We start from the raw sequence: 22,822 nt of genomic DNA on the forward strand, positions 1-22,822 counted from the left end.
TGCCCTGTAGATGACGTTGGTCGGGGAGGTTTACCACGTGGCCCCCCGGGAAGCCCACCCGGCCCCAGTGGAAGGTGCTAGGCTTCTGCGGCTCCCACCTGGGGCAGGCTGAGGACCCCGGGCAGGTCCAGGACCTCCAGGAGCCGCTGCTTCCTCAACCCTGCCAAGGTTAATGAGGGGCCCAGAGTGAGGTGGAGGCCAAATGGGACTCAGGGCTGGAGATTCTGGCCTGGCTGGATCAGGGCTGGCATTGGACAAGCACGGCTGACTCCCGACGTGCATGGCCAGGGGACACTCTGGGCCTCCGTTTCCCCTTGAACATGAACTTTGAAACAGATGAGCCCAGAGACCTCCCATGGTCTTCAAGGGGTTCTGGTCAGCTGGGCTGGGATCTCTAGAAATGGGGTCTCCTCCAGGGACCCCCATAAGCCACCCAGACTGAGCATCCTGGCCACGTGCACGCCTGAGCTGAGCAGGAGCCTCCCGGCCTTCCCGCTGGCTGAGCAGTGGCTGGAGAGGAGCTCCAGCCTCGTGGGCCCTCCCCGGGCCTCGGGCACCCATGGTGAGTGGCTGGGGGAGCTGCCCAGAGGCTGGGGTTCCCTCCCAGCAGGAGCCAGAGTGGGGCTGAGTGTGAGACAGGCTGGCTGACCACCGTTTCCGGGGACCCTGTGTCCAAGGCCAGCCCTGCCCTCCAGCAGCTTTGCCATCTAGGAAGGTGCCAGGCGGGACGGGCCCTTCTCCTCTCCCTTCTGATTCTCAGAAGCTGCTGGGGGTGGGGGCGTCCTGGGCCTCAGGGCACAGAGCTGCAAATCCTTCCTGATCCAGGCCTCTCCCCTGCCACAGCCCCTCCCCGAGAGCAAACACACGTGGTTGGCGCGGGAAAGAGCAGGGTGCCCTGCGTGGCCTGGCTTGGCTTAGGGCCAAGACTCCCTGCTACATAAGCTGGGGCCCCCAGGGGAGCAAGCACCCGGCCCAGCTCCCTCCCTGCCCGTCCGCGCCCCCCACCTGTGCCAGTCCCCAGGATGGGTGCCCTGAGCACGTGCCGGACGCTGGTGTTGGCTCTGGCGGCCGTGCTCCTGGTGCAGCAGGCAGGTAAGAGCCCCCCACTCAGCCCCCTCTCGGATGCCGTCTTCACGGTGGGGATCTCTGCAGGCCGCTTGCCTGGGAACTTCTCCTGCAGAGTGGACGGGCAGATGCCCCTAGGATCCCGAGTGTCCTGGATGGGACTCTACGTGTCCCCAACACAGAGCTCCCTGGCCCCATGGGCCCACAGTGTCAGGGAACTCAGGGACTGGGTTGGATGGGATGTCCAGGGGAAGTTGGGCCCCTGACTGCAGGGCAAGGACCCTGGGAGACCACCGAAAGGGTCTTGGTCTTGGGGGTGAGACAGGAGTGGGCAATGGGGGAGGGGGCCACGGCTGCGGGTCTCTCTGGAGCCCTGTGAGGCCCAGGCATCAGAGTGAACAGGAGTGGGCTTAGTGTGGGCCCCTGCCCAGGACCGGCTTTGCCCTTCACCACCCGCCTGGGGATCACAGCTGGCAGGGCAGGTGAGGGCACCACCCTCAAAGGTTGCACAGCTAGCCTTGAGAGCCCTGGCCTCAACCCACGCGTGACTCCCACGGGTCATCTGCGGGTATCTCAGGCCGCACGGGCTGCCCGGCTCTCAGCCAAGCATTTTCCGTCTGCCATCTCTTGGCCAGAGCCGCAGCTTTAATACTTACTGTCAACAGAGAAAGATGCGGCCCCAGGGGCCACCTGCAGACACCCAGCCGGGCTGGCCACGAGGCAGCCACAGCCCCTCCCTGCCCTGCCGTCCACCCCCTCCCAAGCTTGGGATCTGGGCTGGGCAGGCGAGGCTCCCCGGGAGCTCTCTGTCTGTGGAAGGGAGGCTGGGTGGTCAGCAGGGCTGGAGGCAGGGGGCTTCCCCCAGTGGCTCCCAGCTTGGGTCCGGGGGGAGCTGCCTCTGGCCGCAAGGTTTGGGCGCTGGTTTGACCAGAATAGCCACATCCTTGCATCTAGTTCCTCCAGGCCATGCAGCCTGGGCTCCCCTCACCCGAGCAGGTAGGGCCCAGGGACTGTCAGCCCCCACGTCCTCCGGTCCTCCATGCACATCCAAGTTGGGGAGATCAAGCCCGCGGCAGGGACTGTGCTTTAGTCACAAGACGCACGTCCTATGGCCGGGGCAAGGCGGGCCCTGCACAGAGCGGCTTCATGTTAGGAGACACACCCCAGGGTGATGGGATGGCTGGTGGCAGGCACTTCTCTGGCCTCAAGATGGAGGCCCAGGTGGCCCAGTCCAACGAGGGCACGGCATGGAGCAGATGACCAAGGGCGGTCAGCTTGGGTGGGGAGGGGCTGCCTGGGGCTGGGCAGGGGCTGCTGAGGTGGGGAGGGGCTCCCTGGGGTAGGAAGGGGCTGCCTGGGGCAGGCGCCAGTGCGTGGGAGTGGCTGAGTGGGCTGGCACACGTGGGCAGGGCTGTGGGCTGGGGGTTGGGGTGGAGGACACAGGGAGCAGCTGGCCTCTGGGAAAGGCAGTCAGCCTGGACCTCTGGAGGCGGCCCCTGCTGTGGTTCCCAGATGTCAGCAGGACTTGACTGGAAAAGCCAGGCAGGGCCAGGCCAGAGCGCAAACCACAGGGGCCAGCCCCTCGCTGAGCCCTGACCGTGCTGTGGGGGCTGGGGCCTCACCTCCCGCCTCCCCAGGAAGCACAGGTTTGGGCTGGGCCATCTCAGATCAGGCTCCAGGGAGGAGCTCTGGGGCCCGGTGAAGGGGGCACCCCAACCCGAACCGAGCAGACAATGGCCTGGGGGCCAGGGGGCCTCAGAGTCCTGGGGGTTGGAGCTGCCTCTTCCCAGGCTCTCAGCCCAGAGTCCCGCCTCCATGGGACTGGTGAGTGAGGCCTTGCCCGGAGGCGGTGGTCAGCCTGGGGGACCTTGGCACCGTCCCAGTATCTACAGCCTCACAGCCCCGAGGCCTGCCCCCACCCCGCCCCACTCGCCCGGACTTAGGGATCTAGTTCGAAACTGGCTCTGGGCTTAGGTTTCTGCTAAGTCACGCCTGGAAGGTTCCAAGTGTGTCCTCCCAACAAAGCTGGCCTTTGTCCTTCTCCAGGGGACGTGTGGGATGAGGTGGAATCCCCCCTTGGGGCGGCCAACGCCTTTTCCTGATTTCATTCTTCCCCCATCACTTCAGAAGGAGGCACCATCCCCGCACGTCGGTCGGGGAGGGCTGGGGTCCCTGGACAGGTGCAGGTCGTGCCGGGGGCAGCTCAGGGCTCCCGGCTGGAGGCTTCCATCCTGCAGGCTTTCCACAGCATTGAGTGGCGGGGGAGGCATCTGCGGTTGACGGTTGGGGTGGCCTGAGCGGCTGGGGAGGAGTCCCGGCCTTGGCCAGAGTGTGCCGTGCGGGTGACCCTGCAGAGCGTGGAGACCGTCACCGTGGACCCCACATGAGGCTGCCGCACCAGGGATGTGGCCGGGTCCACGGTCGGGTTTGTGGCCAGCAGCCACATCTGGTTCCTCATTGACTCCCATCCCCTCTTCCCACAGAGACCCAGGGCCCTGCGGAGCCGAGCTGGGGGAGTGCAGGGCCCACCACAGATGGCGGTACGTGGCCAGGCTTGGGGGGGGGGTTCCTGACCAGGCTGGAGGTGCTGGGATTTGGGCTGGGGCAGGCAGAGGCCTCTCCGAGCAGCCATGCGTCCAACAGTCCAACAGAGACCCTCCCTGGGTCCCCTGCCTAGGACAACGTCCAGCACCTGAGGCGGAGCTGGACGCTCCAAAGAAGAGGAAAGTGCAAAGCAGAAAGACGTGCACACACACACACGCACACACACATGCACACACACGCACACACACGCACACATGCGCACACACACGCACACACACATGCACACACACGCACACACACGCACTCATGCGCACACACGTGCACACACATGCACACACACACACGCACACACACGCACACACATGCACACACACGCACACACACGCACACACACGCGCACACACACGCACACACACATGCACACACACGCACACACGTGCAGGCACACGTGCGCCCACACTTGCACCAGCACACACACGTGTGCACACAGGCCAAAATACAAGGCAGCAGTGTTTGTGAGCAGACAGGGCCAAGGGTAGAGGGGCTGCCTTGCCCCCAGCCCATCAGTTTCGGGCTCCCCTTCAACTCTGGTGGCTGGCGAGGAGGGTGCGAACTGGGGAGGGCGTCTCTGCTGCCCCTTCCCGGCCACGTTCCTGGGCTGACCGGCCTTCGCCCACAGGTGCCCCGACGTCCTCGCCCACCCGGCGTGTGAGCTTTGTTCCACCCGTCACTGTCTTCCCCAGCCTGAGCCGTAAGCAGACGCCGCCCCTGCCGGCTGGGAAGGGGGTGTTTGCCAGCCCCAAAGGTGGGGGCCCAGATCTAGGGGTACAGTTGCCACCAGGTGGGGCCATTGGGCCAGACCCAGAGTCCTCCCTCTGGGCGGTCTCCTGATCACTGGCCGCCTTGGGGGATGGGGACGGGTCAGGGGTCTTGGAGCGAAACAGAGGCAGCCCAGGGTGAACCAGGCAGGGCACAGCCAGCAGCCGACCATGGGCTTTTCTGCTCCAAAAACCAGGGCGCCTCAGCCCAGGGGAGGCTACCCCGTGGGGGGCTGGCATGGGGGTGGGCCTCATCCCACGTTCCCCGCAGCCCTGAACACAGCACACAACGGGCGGGTGTGCAGCACCTGGGGCGACTTCCACTACAAGACCTTCGACGGTGATGTCTTCCGCTTCCCCGGCCTCTGCAACTACGTGTTCTCCGAGCACTGCGGCGCCGCCTACGAGGACTTCAACGTCCAGCTACGCCGAGGCCTGGTGGGCTCCAGGCCTGTGGTCACCCGTGTTGTCATCAAGGCCCAGGGGCTGGTGCTAGAGGCGTCCAATGGCTCTGTCCTCATCAACGGGCAGCGGTGAGCCGGCCACCCTGGGGAGAGGCGAGGGCCGGGCCACGTGGTGTGACCTCCCCACACAGCCGTGTCTAACCTGGGCCAGGGCTGGGGTGGGGTTGGGCAGGCGGGCAGCCGGGAGGGCTGGGCCCAGGGAGAGACCCAGCTGTCTGTGCAGGCAGGAGCTGCCTTACAGCCGCACTGGGCTCCTGGTGGAGCAGAGCGGGGACTATGTCAAGATCAGCATCCGGCTGGTCCTGACCTTCCTGTGGAATGGAGAGGACAGTGCCCTGGTGAGGAAGCCCTCTCGTCCCTTGCCCCTCCAGGCCTGGCCACAAAAGCCCCACAGGGGGTTGAGGGATGCCTCCCTGGGCTGGGGTCACAGGGCTTGGGACATGTTGCCAGTGGGGGGATCAGAAGTCCTGAGCCTGGAGCTGCTCCTCTCCCACTCTCAGCTGGAGCTGGACCCCAAATACGCCAACCAGACCTGTGGCCTGTGCGGGGACTTCAACGGCCTCCCAGCCTTCAACGAGTTCTATGCCCACAGTGAGTGCCACCTGGGTGAGGGGGCGGTGACCGATTATGTCAGCCAGCCAAGGGTCACAGTCCCATGGAGGCTGGGAGGGGGTGGAGTGGGACCGGGCACCGGGCAGGGAGGGGCCGCAAGGGCTGTGCCCTACATGGTGGGAGGAGCGCCCCTCAGGGACATCAGGCCTAGGCAGGAGTGGGAGTCCTCTGGCCTGGGCTCAGGAAGTGGGAGCCCATACCCTGTCCCCAGGATCCCCTCAGAGCCACCACACTCCTGCTTTCTTACCGGCAGACGCCAGACTGACCCCGCTCCAGTTTGGGAATCTGCAGAAGTTGGATGGGCCCACGGAGCAGTGCCCGGACCCACTGCCCTTGCCGGCCAGCAATTGCACAGACGAGGTGAGTTTCCCCCCCAACCCCCAGCTCCTGGGCAGGGATGGCCTCCAGAGGTGAGCCCCTCGCTCCTGGGCAGGGATGACCTCCAGGTCCGGGGGAGCCAGGCCGAGGTCTGAGGAACGTTCCCAGCGGGAGGAGAGATGGTGGCGTTGGAGGGAGGCCTGGCAGCCACCCTCTGTGTGCTCAGTTCCATGGTACACACTGTCCGAGTGTGGTGATGTGCGTGTTCCTCAGGCCACACGTGTGCCCAGCTGTGCGAGCAAATATTGGCCCATGCTGCACGGGCTGGGCTGAGGGTGGGTACTCTGGGAGCCTGGAGCCAGCTCTTCCCACCAGCAGGGGGACTCAGAAGGGGCCTGGAGGCTCCAGGATCCCTAAATCAGCAGAATCTCTGAGCCTTAAATTGTGCATTCAATGACAGCATCAGCCCCCCTGGGAGCTGGGCCCCACAGCCGGCAGCCCGGGGCCTGGGAAGGGAGGACACTCAGCACTGGACTGCCCTGAACTTGCCAGGCTACCCGGAGAGGCGGGGTCGGCACCTGCCCTCCTTGGCTCCGCCTCCTGGGGGCGGGGTCTGCACCTCCCCTCCTTGGCTCTGCCTCCTGGGGCGGGGTCTGCACCTTTCTTCAGAGAGGCAGGGCCTCCACCTCCCCTGCTTAGCTCTGCCTCCTGGGGCAGGGTCTGCCTCCTTGGCTCTGCCTCCTGGGGCAGGGTCTGCACCTCCCCTCCTTGGCTCCGCCTCCGGGGGCGGGGTCTGCCTCCTTGGCTCCGCCTCCTGGGGCGGGGTCTGCACCTTCCTTGGGCGCTCACTCCGTGGGCAGGCACATCCCAGGTTGGGGATTCAGAGTCATGGGTCACTCCCCAAGGGCCAAGCAGAGCTCTGCACCGGCAGCTACATGGCCACAGTGGGTGGAAGGGATGGGGCTGGGTACAAGGAACCCCGATGGGGAGAGGGCTTCCCAGCCTGGCCTGCCATGAGTCCTGTTCCAGCACTGTGGCAGCCCCCATGGAGGGCAGGGGTGCCCAGCCTGGCCCACTGTGCTCCCCAGGAAGGCATTTGCCACCACACCCTGCTGGGGCCGGCCTTTGCGGAGTGCCACACACTGGTGGACAGTGCCCCGTACCTGGCTGCCTGCGCCCAGGACCTGTGCCGCTGCCCCACCTGCCCATGCGCCACCTTTGTGGAATACTCACGCCAGTGCGCCCATGCGGGGGGCCAGCCGCAGAACTGGAGGCGCCCTGAGCTCTGCCGTGAGTGCTCCCAGGGCCTTTGACAAGGATTGCGCTGGAGAGAAGGGGCATTGGGAGCACTTTGGGGGCTATGGGGGGGTGGGGAGGCCTGGGGGACAGGGGTGGAGGGCAAAGGACATACCCCAGGCACAGTGGGCAGAGGCCACCCCAGGACCCCAGGAGGGGATGGTGCCTCCGGGGGCTGCAAGAGAAGAAGAGGCTGTGCACGTGGCAGGGGCTGGGACTGGAGGATGGAGCTGCCATGATGAGGGGCATCAGGGCCACCCCGAGACCCAGCTCCAGCTTCTGCGGACTTGACGGCATGTGGAAGGCAGTGGAAGGCGACTGGGGCTGACCACGCAGGCAGTACAGGGCCCTTCCTCTGGCCCAGCCCCGCCTCCTTTTGTGCAGCCCGGACCTGCCCTGTCAACATGCAGCACCAGGAGTGTGGCTCACCCTGCGTGGACACCTGCTCCAACCCCCAGCGCGCGCAGTTCTGCGAGGACCACTGCGTGGACGGCTGCTTCTGCCCCCCAGGCAGGTCTCGCGTGCCCTGGGCCCCCTCAGGGGACTTTCAGGTCCCTGTTCCCAGCCCCGCCCCCAGCCTCATCAGGCCTGGAAGCAGAGCCCCTCATGCCAGAGAGTCCCACCAGAGGGCCCAGGGTGGGAAGGGCACTGGCTGGGAGGGTGTCGGAAGACCCGACGATGCGTGGAGGGAGGCAGAGCAGTGCCATGAGCCAGCTGGGTCTGGTAGGGAAACTGAGGCCCAGAGGTGCTTGGTGTTCATCCAAGCGGGTGGGGCTCAGGGCAGGGGTGGTGTCCTGGAGCAGGAGTTCCTCCCCGAGGGAGGCGGCTTGTCCCCAAGGCTGGGGGTCTTCTGACCTTAGTGTCCCCCGTGCATGGGCCGGTCCTGCCTCACGCCCCGCCCCACAGGCACGGTGCTGGATGATGTCACGCACTCTGGCTGCCTGCCCCTCGAGCAGTGCCCCTGCACCCATGGCGGCCACACCTACAGCCCGGGCGCCTCCGTCAATACCACCTGCAGCTCCTGGTACCTATGAACCCGCCAGCCTCCACCTGGGGTGGGGTGTGGAGGGTGGGGCCCACCTCCTCCTGACATGTCTGTTCTGCTCATGGCCTCCCTCCCCAGCACCTGCTCTGGGGGGCTGTGGCAGTGCCAGGACCTGCCGTGCCCTGGCACCTGCTCCGTGCAGGGTGGGGCCCACATCTCCACCTACGACGAGAAACTTTACGACCTGCATGGCGACTGCAGCTACGTTCTGTCCAAGGTCTGGGCACAGGGCCGGGTCTCCGGACACCCAGGCCCTCCTGGGATCCACACGCCCCTTCCGCCCAGGGGAGGCCCCCACGATGGTCATAGAGGGCCGGATGTCCCTGCTGGGGGGGAGCCCTGGGTCCCCACGATGGTCATAGAGGGGTGGTTCTCCCTGCTGAGCATCACGGGGCCAAGAAGCCCCCAGGCCCTGAGACAAGCCGCTGGGAGGTGACCAGAGGTGCCAAGGGCCACCTCCTCACGGAGACACATCCCCCACATGGGCGTCCCCAGCACGCTTTTGGGGGGCCCCCACATCATCGAGCCAGGCCCAATGCACGCGTGGGTCCTTCCCCCAGAAATGTGCTGACAGCAGCTTCACCGTGCTGGCTGAGCTGCGGAAGTGCGGACTGACGGACAACGAGAACTGCCTGAAGGCCGTGACGCTCAGCCTGGACGGCGGGGACACGGTGAGTTACTCTCAGCCTGGATGGCGGGGACACGGTAAGGGCCTGGCTGGGGCCCTGGGCTGGGACAGGAAGGGGTGTGTGAAGGTGTGCAGGGAGCGAGCACGGTCAGGTCCCCCCTCCAGCCCCAAGGTCAGGTCCCCCTCCAGCCCCAAAGTCAGGTCCCCCCTCCAGCTCCAAGGTCAGGTCCCCCCTCCAGCTCCAAGGTCAGACCCTCCCGGGGGGAAAATGCAGAGCCCACCGTAGGTCCAGGCCTGAGCTTCTTGTGGGCTGTCCCCAGTGGGGCCCCTGGGCCGGCCACCCCCTCATTTGAGAATCGGGAACAGGTTCCTCCCCAGAGCTGACCCCCTGCCCAACTCCTCCCGCAGGCCATCCGGGTCCAGGCGGACGGCAGCGTGTTCCTCAACTCCATCTACACGCAGCTGCCCCTGTCGGCAGGTACGTGGCTCTCCCAGGACGGCTGGGCCAGGTGGCGCCTCCTAGCAGGGGCGGCTCCCACGATCTGGGCAGCGTCCGCTCCATCCCCTGCTAGCTCTCCGTGGACTTGGGCAGCTCCAAGAGCTTCCTGGGCTCGGTTTCTCATCTACAGAGTGGGAATGCCAGGCTCCCATCCAGGCAGCTGTGGGGAACCCACATCCAGCTCGCTCAGCCCCGCTCTGTCGGGGAGCCCAGAGTCTCCCACCTGAGCCCGCTTGGCGGCCACAGGCCTGCGACAGGGAGCATGAGGGCTCCTGGCCGCTCCTGGGTCTCATTCCTGGGTCTCAGTAGGGTGGCCCGGCCCACTGGATGCCCTGCCCCTCCCATCTGGCCAGATCTGGCCCTGCACCCCTGACCAGCCTCTCTCCCACACTCCCGGCAGCCAACATCACCCTGTTCACACCCTCGAGCTTCTTCATCGTGGTGCACACAGGCCTCGGGCTGCAGCTGCTGGTGCAGCTGGTGCCGCTCATGCAGGTGTTTGTCAGGCTGGACCCCGCCCACCAGGGCCAGATGTGCGGTGAGGCTGGGCAGGAGCCTTCGGGGACAGGGCCAGTGGGGACGGGGCCTGGACTAGCGCCAGGCTGCAGGGAGGGGCAGGCAGAGGCGGGCAGGGGACAAGGGAGAGGGCTGCTCCCAGGGCAAGGCTGAGACCCTGGTGCCAGCACAGGATGCCAACATCTGACTGGCGGCCCCGGAAGCAACCAGCCGGGAGGATGGAGCGGGCAGCCCTGCCCTGGCTCAGGCCAGCTTTGCACAGGGGCTGTCCCCCACTGGGGCTTATCTGCAGAGGGTTCTGGAAGTAGAATTCTGGGACAGGGCTCCCAGCCGTTCCACCCTGTCTGGTGTCTGGAGGGATGGCAGGGGCCGGGAGCCGGGTGGGCCCAACAGCGGCTGCTGACATCCCCTAACCGTGGCTCACAGGCCTGTGTGGGAACTTCAACCAGAACCAGGCTGACGACTTCACAGCCCTCAGTGGGGTGGTGGAGGCCACAGGCGCAGCCTTCGCCAACACCTGGAAGGCCCAGGCCACCTGTGCCAATGCCAGGAACAGCTTTGAGGACCCCTGCTCCCTCAGTGTAGAGAATGGTACTCATCGCCCCCACCCCCACAGTCACCCCAGGCTCAAGTGCCACCTAGCACCTTCCTGTCCCCTGGGCCACAGGGACCCCGGGTAGGATTGGGGACCCCATGGAGGCAGGTGGGAGGCATCGGGAGGAGGTGCTTGGGACCAGGCGGCCAGAATCCCCCAAGGCACAGCAGGTAAGCCCCAAATTCCAACTCACTGTTCCCCAGGCTGAGGGGGTGCAAGCCTGCGTGTTGGGGGTGTGGGCTTCGTGGCAGGGCATGGAGATGGGGCCGGGTCTTCCCCACAGAGAACTACGCCCGGCACTGGTGCTCACGCCTGACCGACCCCACCGGCTCCTTCTCGCGCTGCCACTCCATCATCAACCCCAAGCCTTTCCACTCGGTAAGAGGCCGTGAGGCCAGATCCCTACGCCTGGGCAGGATGGGTGGGGGAGCCCTGGCGGGCTGGGGTCCCTGACACCCCGACGCCCGCCCACCTCCGCAGAACTGCCTGTTTGACACCTGCAACTGTGAGAGGAGCGAGGACTGCCTGTGTGCCGCGCTGTCCTCCTATGTGCACGCCTGCGCCGCCAAGGGCGTGCAGCTCAGCGGCTGGAGGGATGGCGTCTGCAGTGAGTGCCTGCACTGGAGGGGGGATGTGTCCACACTGCGTGGGGTGCGGGGGACCCCGGCCGGCAGCAGCCGTCACTCACACGGTTCTCAGCCCAGAGCTTTGTGCCTCCTCATCCCAGCCTCGCAAGAACCTCGTATCCTTGCGATCGCCACATCACAGACAGGGATGCTGAGTTGAAGATGGGGTGGGCGGGGGCTGGCCAGGCTGCTCGGCTGCTGACCTGTCCTCCCTGGTCCCACCGACCACAGCCAAGTACATGCAGAACTGCCCCAAGTCCCAGCGCTACGCCTACGTGGTGGACGCCTGCCAGCCGACTTGCCGCGGCCTGAGTGAGGCCGACGTCACCTGCAGCGTTTCCTTTCTGCCTGTGGATGGCTGCACCTGCCCCACGGGCACCTTCCTCAATGACACGGGGGCCTGTGTGCCCGCCCGGGAGTGCCCCTGCTATGTTCACGGCACCGTGCTGGCTCCTGGAGAGGTCGTGCACGACGAAGGCGCTATGTGGTAAGGGGCTGGGCAGGGGGGAAAGCAGGTCCCCGAGTGCTCCTCAAAGCCACCTCCCACCCTCCCCGAAGGCTTCTGTGCCTCCCCGCAAGGGTTCTGAGACACGAGGGGCCAGGCTGGGGAGGGCGGCACAGGGTGGACCCAGCACATTCTAAAGAGAAAATTCCCGGCTGGGAAAGAGGCCAGGAGTGGAGGTGGCCCTGGGAGGATGCCTGCTGGCTGTTCTCAGCTGGGTCCAAACAGCAGCTCCTGCCAGGAAAGGTGGGTGGTCCCCACTCCCACCCTGGGTTCAAAGGCTGCTCCTAACCGCAGGATCCTGGCTGCTTTGTCGCCCACCTGTGTGTATTTACCCACGCGCCTCCAGGGGATCTGGGGGCTCCCAGCGAACAGTGGCAGGCACCGTCCGGTCTTACGAGGAGGAGGCCAGGCTGGGGAGGCCCAGCGCTCCGTGGGGGCTCGGGAGCCTGGGGATGGGGTCTGTGGGGTGAGGGAGGGCCACAGGTCCAGGCCGTGCCGTCCATCTCCTGTAGTTCGTGTGAGGGTGGGAAGCTGAGCTGCCTGGGAGCCTCTCTGCAGAAAAGCACAGGTAAGTGCCACCCCCGCCCCGCCCCGCCCGGCCCTGAACCACGCAGCCCCGCACAGCCCCACCCCGCCTCGCCCCACCCAACCTGAGCCCTGCCGGGCCAAGTCAGTCCTCACCTGGGCTCTGCCACAGGCACCCATGCCCCAACACGCCAGTCACAGAGGAGCCAATGGGTCTCTGCCTCGCAGTGTGGCCGGGGTGTCCTGGGGTTGGGGGCTGCAGGTGTCATGGAAGCTTTGGCTCAGGGGCTGCTAGCTTGGCCAGCAGGACAGGCTCAGGGCTGCCCAGGGTCAGTCGAGGGCCGCCCTTCCCCAGAACCCCTCCCACCAAGCTCTGTCCCCAGGGTGTGTGGCCCCCATGGTATACCTGGACTGCAGCAACAGCTCGGCAGGCACCCCTGGGGCTGAGTGCCTCCGGAGCTGCCACACGCTGGACGTGGGCTGTGTGAGTTCCTGGCCCCGGCTGTCTCGTGCTTCAGGGAGGGGTGGGCAGGGAAGGGGTCCCAGCTTTCCCAGCTCCCGAGCCCAGGGATCTGGTGGTCCTGGAGACACTTACCCACCCAGAAGCTCCGCCCCAGCCCATGAATTGCCCTGGGGCCCACTGGGTGCGCCTGTCCCAGAGGGTGAGTGGCATCTGCCTACCTTGGTGTCCGGCCCTGACCGGTACCTGACTGGGCCCCACAGTTCAGCACACACTGCGTGTCCGGCTGTGTCTGTCCCCCGGGGCTGGTGTCGGACGGGAGTGGGGGCTGCATCGCCGAGGAGGACTGCCCCTGTGTGCACAATGAGGCCACCTACAAGCCTGGAGAGACCATCAGGGTCGACTGCAACACCTGGTGGGTCGTAGGTCCCTCGGAGGCAGTGGGCAGGGAGGGCAGCGGGTGGGGAGGGAAAGGGGCGGGGAGGGCAGGGGGCCAGCTGGCCAGGGCGAGATGGGGTCGTGACAGGAGACAGAGTTGCTGGGAAAGCCATGGGCCGTCCTGTGCGTCCTCTGGAAGGTGGCCCAGGGCCAGTGGTGCTACCAGGAGCCTGGTGGGGCTGCATGCCCTGCATTCACAGTGGGGAGCGTCACCCCTTCCACCGAGGACGGGTCAGGCTGGGCCTGGGGAGGCTGAGGCCCTGTGGTGACCTGCACAGGCCTGGGTGCCGGGTCTCAGGAAGGCCAGGAGGGCAGGCCCCTGTGAGCAGGCACTGTCCCTGGCCCCTTGCAGCACCTGCAGGAACCGGAGGTGGGAGTGCAGCCACCGGCTCTGCCTGGGCACCTGCGTGGCCTACGGGGACGGCCACTTCATCACCTTTGATGGCGAGCGTTACAGCTTTGAAGGCAGTTGCGAGTACATCCTGGCCCAGGTACGCCGCCCCCTTGCCCGCTCCTGCAGGCCGGGCACGCTCCGGCCCGCGGCCAGCAGCTTGTCTCTTCCTGGCCCAGGACTACTGTGGGGACAACGCCACCCACGGGACCTTCCGTATCGTCACCGAGAACATCCCCTGTGGGACCACCGGCACCACCTGCTCCAAGGCCATCAAGCTCTTCGTGGAGGTGAGAGCGGCCCCGGCTGTGAGCCTCCTGACCCTGCAGCCAGCAAGTCGGCCCCCAGGGAAGCTTCGTGAGGCTTCAGCTGCACCCACAGATTTTCAGCAGTGTCCTGGCCCCGGGATGCTGCTCCAAACAGCCAAAAACCAGGGGGCTTAGACAACAGAAATGCATTCTCAGTCCTGGAGCCGGAAGTCGGAGATCCAGGCGGGTAGGACCACATTTCCTGTTGAGGGCCTGGGGAGGTCCTTCCTGCCTCTCCCAGCTTCACGGGCCGCAGGCGTCCCTGAGCTGCGACTGCCTGTGGCCTCCCGCTGTGTCTGCGTCTGTCTTCTCTTTTTGTTTTTGTTTTTCTCTTCTGTCTCTTGTAAGGACACTGGTCATTGGATTTAGGGCCCCCCAGGTAGTCCAGGACGACCTCATTTCAAGATGCTTCACTCAATCCCATCTGCAGAGACGCTTTCTCCCAGTGAGGCCCCAGGCCGAGGTTCTGGGAGTTCGCGTGTAGACAGACATTTTCAGGAGCCACCATTCACCCTGCCACACCCAGAGACACCCACTCCAGCAAAGGGGGGCCAGAGCTCCCGGGAGAAAGAGCCACTGGCCGGGACACTCCCCGCAGATGGCGAGAGGGGCTGAGGACCACAGCGGATCAGGGGAGGCTGCTGTGGGGGCGTGGGGGCTGCATGCAGGGCTGGATAGGGAGCAGGGTGGGGTGGAGCCGGCCCACTGCGGCCTCTGCTACCTCCATGCAGCCCCAGCATTCCCAGGCAGCCCCTGTTCCCAGCACTTCCTGGCCAGCCTCTTGCCAAACCTTCGCTGAGGGTCTCATGGACCCAGCTCATTCCTAATGCCAGCCCCTTGTGCCAAGAGCCCCTGAGCACCTGCAGGGCCCTGCACTGGGTGGGGCATCCCCGGGTCTCAGGCCCCTCCCCGGGGGCCACAAGGTCAGCTTCCGGCCGCGTCTGCCTCCCCTGCAGAGCTACGAGTTGATCCTCCAGGAGGGCACCTTTAAGGCAGTGGCGAGGGGGCCGGGCGGGGACCCGCCCTACAAGATCCGCTATATGGGGAACTTCCTGGTCATCGAGACCCATGGGATGGCCGTGTCCTGGGACCGGAAGACCAGCGTGTTCATCCGACTGCACCAGGACTACAAGGTGAGCTCGGGCCGTGCACTCCTCAGCCCTGCAGGACCCTCTCACAGCAACAGAAACCCCAGTGCCCGGTGGGGCCTGTGGGACTCACTGACCTGTGGGTACATGAGCCTGGCTGGTGAGGGCCCTGCCTGTGGCCTCCACAGTGGGCAGAGGGTTTTACAGGGGAGCAGGTGCCACCCAGCAGCCCACCCATAGACCCACTGCACACCTGTCCCCTGCAAGTTCACCGGGCACTGCCTGGGGAACCGGCTGCCCTCCCTCCATCCCCCGAGGGCTCTGGACCCCAGGGCAGGCTCTGTGCTGCCTCCCACGGGTGCCTGTGGCCCCAGCTCCAGGGCCCCACTTTCTGGCTGCCTCTGCAGGGCAGGGTCTGCGGCCTGTGCGGGAATTTCGACGACCATGCCATCAATGACTTTGCCACGCGTAGCCGGTCCGTGGTGGGGGACGCGCTGGAGTTCGGGAACAGTTGGAAGCTCTCCCCGTCCTGCCCGGATGCCCTGGCGCCCAAGGACCCCTGCACGGCCAACCCCTTCCGCAAGTCCTGGGCCCAGAAGCAGTGCAGCATCCTCCACGGCCCCACCTTCGCCGCCTGCCGCTCCCAGGTGGGGCTTTGGTCTTGGCAGGCAGGGTCTGGTGGGGACAGCGGCTGTTTCCTTCCTGCCGAGAACTGGGTCTTCTGGGCACACGGCAGGGCTCCAAGGAGGGTCTGACCATGTCCCACGGCACATGGTCCTGGATGTCAGGTCCCAAGTCTGGATCTCCCATCAGCCCCGCACCTGTGCCTCCTGCCCCTGGCACGAAGCCATCTCAGCTGTTTCCCAGCCACTCCCTTGACCACAGCCTCAGCCACACCCAGAGGCTCACAGGGAGGGGTAGCCCTCGATGTGGCCCCAGCCACCCTCCTCTATGATCCCTAGACCTGCCCAATCCTCAGCGCAAACTGCAACGCCAGCCTGGCTCCCCACCCAGCCAGGGAGGAATCAGAGATCAGCCTTAAGCAGAGACTTCCAAAAAGTAGTTTCCTGACTGGGCGCAGTGGCTCATGCCTGTAATCCCAGCACTTTGAGCGGCTAAGGCAGATGGATCACCTGAGGTCAGGGGTTCGAGACCAGCCTGCCCAACATGGTGAAACTAATGGGCAGGCTGGTTAATAAAAATTAGCCAGGTGTGGTGGTGTGTGCCTATAATCCCAGCTACTCGGGAGGCTGAGGCAGGAGAATCTCTTGAACCCTGGAGGAGGAGGTTGCAGTGAGCCGAGATCGCGCCACTGCACTCCAGCCTGAGCAAAAAGAGTGAGACTCTGTTTCAAAACAAAAAACCAAAAAAACCAAAAAGCAGTTTCCTGTCATCTTAAGGAAGACTTGAGTGCCCACTTAGGCACACAGCATGGTGGTCAGGAGCTGAGATGTGGGGCTGGCATAGGGGCAGCAGTGGGCATACTCGCTCGTGGGAGGCCCTGAAGCATTCTCACGTTGGCCACTGCTTGCCCTCTTGAGAAGGCAGCTGGTGTCCCCTTGGAAGATCCTGTGGCCCGACAAAGCTGAGCCCAGGTTCAGATGAGGCCTGGAAGGGGTGTGGGCTGCCTCGAGGAAGCAGGCAGCTCCCCATGGTCAGGACAGGTTCACAGCTCAGCTCCTTACGTGGCTGGTCTGGAAAGGAAGTGACCACTCCTTCCTTAGTGCACGTTCAGTGCGTGGCTGGAAGAGCCTGGCATGTTCTGGGCTCACACCAGTGACCCTTCGTCACCCCAGGGGACAAGGCCGACCCTCAATGAGCTTCCAGAGGAGACAGCAGCGTAGTGGGTGCTGGGTGGTTGGATGCTCGGACTTGGAGGGCCCTGGGCGGGGGTCACCATGGGGTTGGGTCGGCTGGAGGGAAGGCCCCCAGGTGGAAAGGAGGCCAGTACAACTGCAGCGGAGGGAGGTGGGGGTGAGGGCAGAGGGTGAGCAGGGGTGCTATGCTCCACGTGGATTTGAAACCTATGGGCCACATGACCAGATCCACATGATAGAAAGATCCAAAGGGCACATGTGAAGGCAGGCATATGGGCAGGTGCACAGGTGTACAGGTGGACAGGTGGGCAGGTGGGCAGGTGCACAGGTGGGCAGGTGTACAGGTGGGCAGGGATATAGCTGGAAAAGGACACAGGTGGGCTGGAGAAGTGGTGCTGGGGCAGCTCCTATTTGGGGCACGCTCTGAGGTATTCCAGGACCCAGGAGTCAGGGAGCTCAGAGAGCTGCCATGGAGAGTGTTGAAATACAAATGGTTCCAGCGACTGGCCCTGGGCCAGCCGCCCCCTGGCCGGGGGGTACCTTGCCCTGGCTGAACTGCACCTTGGCCTCAACCCCAGGTTGACTCCACCAAGTACTACGAGGCCTGCGTGAACGACGCGTGTGCCTGTGACTCGGGTGGTGACTGCGAGTGTTTCTGCACGGCTGTGGCTGCCTACGCCCAGGCTTGCCACGACGCGGGCCTGTGTGTGTCCTGGCGGACTCCAGACACCTGCCGTGAGTCGGGCTCTGTCTGTGGTGCTGAAGGGTGGAGCAGCCGGGGCAGGGGAGGAGGTGTGGCAGCCTCTGTAGGAGCATTGACCTGGGCCTGAGTCGCACACAGACATCCAACACGCATGTGCCTCCATGTGAGTGCACACGTTCCTATGCACAGAGGCAGACCTGTGCAAAACCACCAGACAGGTCACCCCAGCACGAGACGGCTCCTGGGTGATGGGAGTTCCAAGGACAGGGCTGGGGAGTGGAGGGGAAGGTGAGGCACCACCTGGCCCAAGGCCCTGCATGTCTGGGACAAGCCTGGATCTGGCCCTGGGGACACCGGCCCCCACACCCAGGGTGGGGGCTGCCCTTCACAACAAGGGTGAGGGCCGGTGGGCGCCTCCTTAGCCTCCGCCCTCTGTGCCCCAGCTTTGTTCTGTGACTTCTACAACCCACACGGGGGCTGCGAGTGGCACTACCAGCCCTGCGGGGCACCCTGCCTAAAAACCTGCCGGAACCCCAGTGGGCACTGCCTGGTGGACCTGCCTGGCCTGGAAGGTGAGGGACAGCCTTTCTTGGGTGGAGCCTCCTATCCTTGGGTTCCCAAGTGTACATGGGGGGCCGGGGTTCCCCAGGGATGTGGTGCAGGCTCTCTTAAACTGCACAATGCAAGCCTTGAGGGCAGGCCCCTGCTGGCTGGTAGTGGGCAGCTACTCCCTACAGCATGGCGCCCCTGGCTGGAGAGACTAAAGGGCCCCGGTGAGTCTTCTGCTCACTCTGCCGGCCCTAGGCTGCTACCCGAAGTGCCCACCCAGCCAGCCTTTCTTCAACGAGGACCAGATGAAGTGCGTGGCCCAGTGTGGCTGCTATGACAGGGATGGATACTACGACATTGGTGCAAGAGTCCCCACAGCGGAGAACTGCCAGAGCTGGTGAGGGGTGGGGAGCGGGTGGCACTGGGGGAGCAGGGCTGGGGAGCAGGCCCCTCAGGCTGCCCCCCAGGCCCTCAGCTCACCTCTCCCCCACCCCCAGTAACTGCACACCCAGTGGCATCCAGTGCGCTCACAGCCTTGAGGGTAAGGAAGGGCCAGGCGGGTGGGGGAGTGGTGAGGGCCGGGGCCAGGGGCTCGAAGGCACCGGGTGACTCTGCCGGGTCCATCCCCAGCCTGCACCTGCACCTATGAGGACAGGACCTATGGCTACCAGGATGTCATCTACAACACCACCGATGGGCTTGGTGCCTGTTTGATCGCCATCTGTGGAAGCAACGGCACCATCGTCAGGAAGGCTGTGGCATGTCCTGGAACTCCGGCCACAACGCCATTCACCTTCACCACTAGCTGGGTCCCCCACTCCACGACAAGTAAGCCCTGCCTGGCTCTCCTGAGGCCCGGTCATGTCTGGGTGACAAGGAGGGAACCCCTGGGCTCTTGATGCAGGTGCCCTGAATGGTAGCTACAGTCCCAATCCACTGACCTGCTGAGCTCTGTCTAGGGGTGCACGGCCCCCCCAACACCCTGTGTGTCTTCAGGGGCTCCCCAGGAAGCCTCTGCACAATGATTGATGGGATCCATCCCATCCCTCAGCATGGCCTATCCCAGCTGGCCGCTCCCTCAAGGCCAGGCTGCCAGGCTCCAGTCCCTCATGCAGAAACGGCTCTAACCAAGGCTAAGGCAGGCACCTGGGGTCCCCAGTATCCCACAGGGGCAGGGCCAGTCCTGCGACAAGGGTCCTCTGGGGCCCCTCCACCTTGTGAGGCCAGGACTGGAGGATGCTGAGCCAGGACCCCTCTCCCACGCCCCTTGCAGGCCCAGCCCTCCCGGTCTCCACCGTGTGTGTCCGCGAGGTCTGCCGCTGGTCCAGCTGGTACAACGGGCACCACCCAGAGCCTGGTCTGGGAGGCGGAGACTTCGAGACGTTTGAAAACCTGAGGCAGAAAGGGTACCAGGTGTGCCCTGTGCCGGCCGACATCGAGTGCCGGGCAGGGCAGCTTCCTGACATGCCACTGGGGGAACTGGGCCAGCAGGTGGACTGTGACCGCGTGAGGGGGCTGATGTGCGCCAACAGCCAGCAGAGCCCCCCGCTCTGTCACGACTATGAGCTGCGGGTTCTCTGCTGTGAATACGTGCCCTGTGGCCCCTCCCTGGCCCCAAGCACCAGCCCCCAGCCCTCCCTCAGTGCCACCACAGAGCCTGCTGTGCCTACCCCTACCCAGACCACAGCAACTGAAAAGACCACCCTGTGGGTGATCCCGAGCATCCGGTCAACAGCAGCCCTCACCTCACAGACTGGGTCCAGCTCAGGCCCCACGACGGTCACCTCTCTGGCCCCAGGTACCACTACCTGCCAGCCCCGGTGTCAGTGGACAGAGTGGTTTGATGAGGATTACCCCAAGTCTGAACAACTTGGAGGGGACGTTGAGTCCTACGATAAGATCAGAGCTGCAGGAGGGCACTTATGTGAGCAGCCTAAGGACATAGAGTGCCAGGCCGAGAGCTTCCCCAACTGGACCCTGGCTCAGGTGGGGCAGAAGGTGCACTGTGATGTCCGCTTTGGCCTGGTGTGCAGGAACTGGGAGCAGGAGGGCATATTCAAGATGTGCTACAACTACAGGATCCGGGTTCTGTGCTGCAGCACCGACCACTGCAGGGGACGAGCCACAACCCCACCACCGGCCACAGAGCCGGAGACGGCCACTACCACCACCACCACCCAGGTCCTGTTCTCAACGCTGCAGTCAACAAGTAGCCTGGGGGTGACCAGCACCACAGCAGTCCCCACCTTCTCAAAAGGACTGACATCCCCCAGATACACGGGCACCCTTGGTACAGCCACCACAGGAGGCCCCACGGTTCCTGCAGGCTCCACAGAACCCACTGTCCCAGGGGTGGCCACATCCAGCCTTCCAACACGCTCAGTCCTGCCAGGGACCACAGGGAGTTCGGGCACATGGCGTCCCTCACAGCCACCCACACCAGCCCCAACGACAATGGCAACCTCCAGAGCTCACCTGACAGGCACAGCCAGCTCCGGCTCCAAACAGCCGCTGACCACGAGCCTGGCGCCGACACTCTCAAGTGAACTGTTGACCTCTCAGGCTGAGACCAGCACCCCCAGGACAGAGACGACACTGAGCCCCTTGACTGAGGCCACCACCAGCCAGAGCACTACCCGCTGTCAACCGAAGTGTGAGTGGACAGAGTGGTTTGACGTGGACTTCCCAACCTCAGGGGTCGCAGGTGGGGACATGGAAACTTTTGAAAACATCAGGGCCGCTGGGGGCAAGATGTGCTGGGCACCAAAGAGCATAGAGTGCCGGGCGGAGAACTACCCCGAGGTAAGCATCGACCAGATCGGGCAGGTGCTGACCTGCAGCCTGGAGACGGGGCTGATCTGCAAGAATGAGAACCAGACAGGCAGGTTCAACATGTGCTTCAACTACAATGTGCGTGTGCTCTGCTGTGACGACGACAGCCACTGCCCCCACACAGCCGCCCCCACGCCCACCTCCTCCACACAGGCACCCAGACTCACCTCCATGGGGGCCACCAGCCCCACAGTGACTGCCTCCACAGCCATTGCAACCTGGAGCACCAAGTCACCAGCAGTAACGGGATCCTCAACTCTGGCCACCACTCAAACTGGCCCCAGCTTCTCCAAGTCCACAGAGAGGATGTCCCTCCCCAGTCCCTCTGCCCCTCCACCTTCCACCACCAGCATCCTCCCTACCAGGGGGCAGCAGACCTCCCAGGCTCCATCCATGCCCACCAGTCCAACTGTGACCAGCACCCCCCCAACGTCTCCCATGGTGACCGCCCATGTGCACACAACCCTGTGGACTTCCAGCTCTGGGTCCACCATCAGGACGACCCTGCCCTCTGGCCCCCCGTCTTCCAGCACGGGCTGTGTGCCTCGCTGCACCTGGACAGACTGGTTTGATGAGGACTATCCCAGCTCTGACCCCGATGGCGGGGACTTTGAGACCTTTGGGGTCATCCGCTCTGCTGGCCACACCTTCTGCGAGCATCCATGGGACATTGAGTGCCGCTCTGAGAAGGAGCCCAACCAAACCCTGGAGGCCCTGGGGCAGGTGGTGCAATGTGACGTGAGCATTGGGCTGGTGTGTAGGAACCGTGACCAGTCTGGGCCCCTGTGGTACTGCCACAACTTTCATGTGCGGCTGTTGTGCTGTGATGACAGCCACTGTGCCACCACTTCCACGAGCACCGGACCCATGGCTACCACTCCCACGAGCACCAGATCCACGGCTACCACTCCCACGAGCACCGGATCCACGGCTACCACTCCCACGAGCACCGGACCCATGGTTACCACTCCCATGAGCACCGGATCCACAGTTACCGTGCCCATGAGCACCGGTTCCACGGCTGCCACACCCAGGAGCACAGGCGCCACAGCCAGGCTCTCCTCCACCCCAGGAACAGCTCACACTGTGAAAGTGCTGACCACCACAGCCATCACAACCCAGGCCACCAGCTCCACAGCCACCCCCTCCTCCACCTCAAGCACTGCTCAGACCCCCAAAGGGTTGACCACCACAACCACCACAACTGTGGCTGCCAGCTCCACGGTGACTTCCCACACCCCAGCAGGAACCACTGGTACCACACTGGGTGGTACCACCTTGATCCTCACAGAGCCAACCACTAAAGCCACCATGACCATGCCCACTGGCTCCATGGCCACCGCCTCCTCCAGCCAAGGAACAGTTCACACCCCAAAAGTGCTGACCACCACGACCATGGCCACCACCTCCAAAGCCATCCCCTCCCCCACCCCGGCAACTGCTGCCACCCCAAATGTGCTAACCACCATGAGCACCACAACCACAGTCACTGGCTCCAAAGCCACTCCCTCCTCCAGTCCAGGGACTGCACCCACCCTTCCAGCACTGACAAGTACAGCCACCACACCCACAGCTACAAGCTTTACAGCCATCCCCTCTTCCTCTCTGGGGACCACCTGGACCCTCACAGCACAGACCACCACACCCACAGCCACCATGTCCACAGCCAGACCCTCCTCCACTTCAGAGACTGCCCATATTTTCACAGGGCTTACCACCACGGCCACCACAACGGGGGCCACTGGCTCCATGGCCACCCCCTCCTCCAGCCCAGGAATAGCTCATACTACCAAAGTGCTGACTACCACAACCATGGGTTTCACAGCCACTCCCTCCTCCAGCCCAGGGACTGCACGCACACGTCAGGTGCGAATCAGCACAAACACCACACCCACAACCAGAGGCTCCAGGGTGACCCCCTCCTCCATCCCAGGGACCACTCACACCCTCACAGTGCTGACCAACACCACCACAACTGTGGCCACTGGCTCTACAGCAACACCCTCCTCTAGCCCACAGACCGCTGGTACTCCCCCAGCACTGGCCACCACAGTCACAAGAATCATGGCCACAGGCTCCACCACCACCCCCTCCTCCACTCCAGGGACAACACCCATCTCCCCAGTGCTGACCACCACGGCCACCACACCTGCAGCCACCAGCACCACAGTGGCTCCCTC

The 22,822-nt window shown here is 64.6% G+C and overlaps 1 protein-coding gene across 1 annotated transcript in view; it reads left to right on the forward strand.

The window, feature by feature from the left end:
• Positions 1-1,022: 1,022 nt before the first annotated feature.
• MUC5B (mucin 5B, oligomeric mucus/gel-forming) overlaps positions 1,023-22,822 on the forward strand; it is a 33,492-nt gene continuing 11,692 nt past the window's right edge. The window contains exons 1-31 of the mRNA XM_026447312.1: positions 1,023-1,092; positions 3,549-3,605; positions 4,289-4,360; positions 4,699-4,960; positions 5,115-5,229; positions 5,392-5,482; positions 5,757-5,863; positions 6,910-7,111; positions 7,502-7,627; positions 8,024-8,141; positions 8,241-8,379; positions 8,723-8,833; positions 9,199-9,268; positions 9,690-9,827; positions 10,232-10,396; positions 10,684-10,778; positions 10,881-11,007; positions 11,258-11,513; positions 12,044-12,099; positions 12,440-12,540; positions 12,780-12,931; positions 13,307-13,445; positions 13,525-13,635; positions 14,610-14,786; positions 15,149-15,388; positions 17,137-17,293; positions 17,705-17,833; positions 18,066-18,207; positions 18,308-18,351; positions 18,441-18,638; positions 19,084-22,822. The exon at positions 19,084-22,822 is cut by the window's right edge and continues 2,528 nt beyond it. Of these exons, the coding sequence (XP_026303097.1) occupies positions 1,023-1,092; positions 3,549-3,605; positions 4,289-4,360; positions 4,699-4,960; positions 5,115-5,229; positions 5,392-5,482; positions 5,757-5,863; positions 6,910-7,111; positions 7,502-7,627; positions 8,024-8,141; positions 8,241-8,379; positions 8,723-8,833; positions 9,199-9,268; positions 9,690-9,827; positions 10,232-10,396; positions 10,684-10,778; positions 10,881-11,007; positions 11,258-11,513; positions 12,044-12,099; positions 12,440-12,540; positions 12,780-12,931; positions 13,307-13,445; positions 13,525-13,635; positions 14,610-14,786; positions 15,149-15,388; positions 17,137-17,293; positions 17,705-17,833; positions 18,066-18,207; positions 18,308-18,351; positions 18,441-18,638; positions 19,084-22,822 (7,706 nt within the window). The remainder of the gene's footprint in view (positions 1,093-3,548; positions 3,606-4,288; positions 4,361-4,698; positions 4,961-5,114; positions 5,230-5,391; positions 5,483-5,756; positions 5,864-6,909; positions 7,112-7,501; positions 7,628-8,023; positions 8,142-8,240; positions 8,380-8,722; positions 8,834-9,198; positions 9,269-9,689; positions 9,828-10,231; positions 10,397-10,683; positions 10,779-10,880; positions 11,008-11,257; positions 11,514-12,043; positions 12,100-12,439; positions 12,541-12,779; positions 12,932-13,306; positions 13,446-13,524; positions 13,636-14,609; positions 14,787-15,148; positions 15,389-17,136; positions 17,294-17,704; positions 17,834-18,065; positions 18,208-18,307; positions 18,352-18,440; positions 18,639-19,083) is intronic.

This window comes from Piliocolobus tephrosceles, chromosome 13 (genome assembly GCF_002776525.5).
Source record: "Piliocolobus tephrosceles isolate RC106 chromosome 13, ASM277652v3, whole genome shotgun sequence".
Taxonomy (NCBI): Eukaryota; Metazoa; Chordata; class Mammalia; order Primates; family Cercopithecidae; genus Piliocolobus; species Piliocolobus tephrosceles.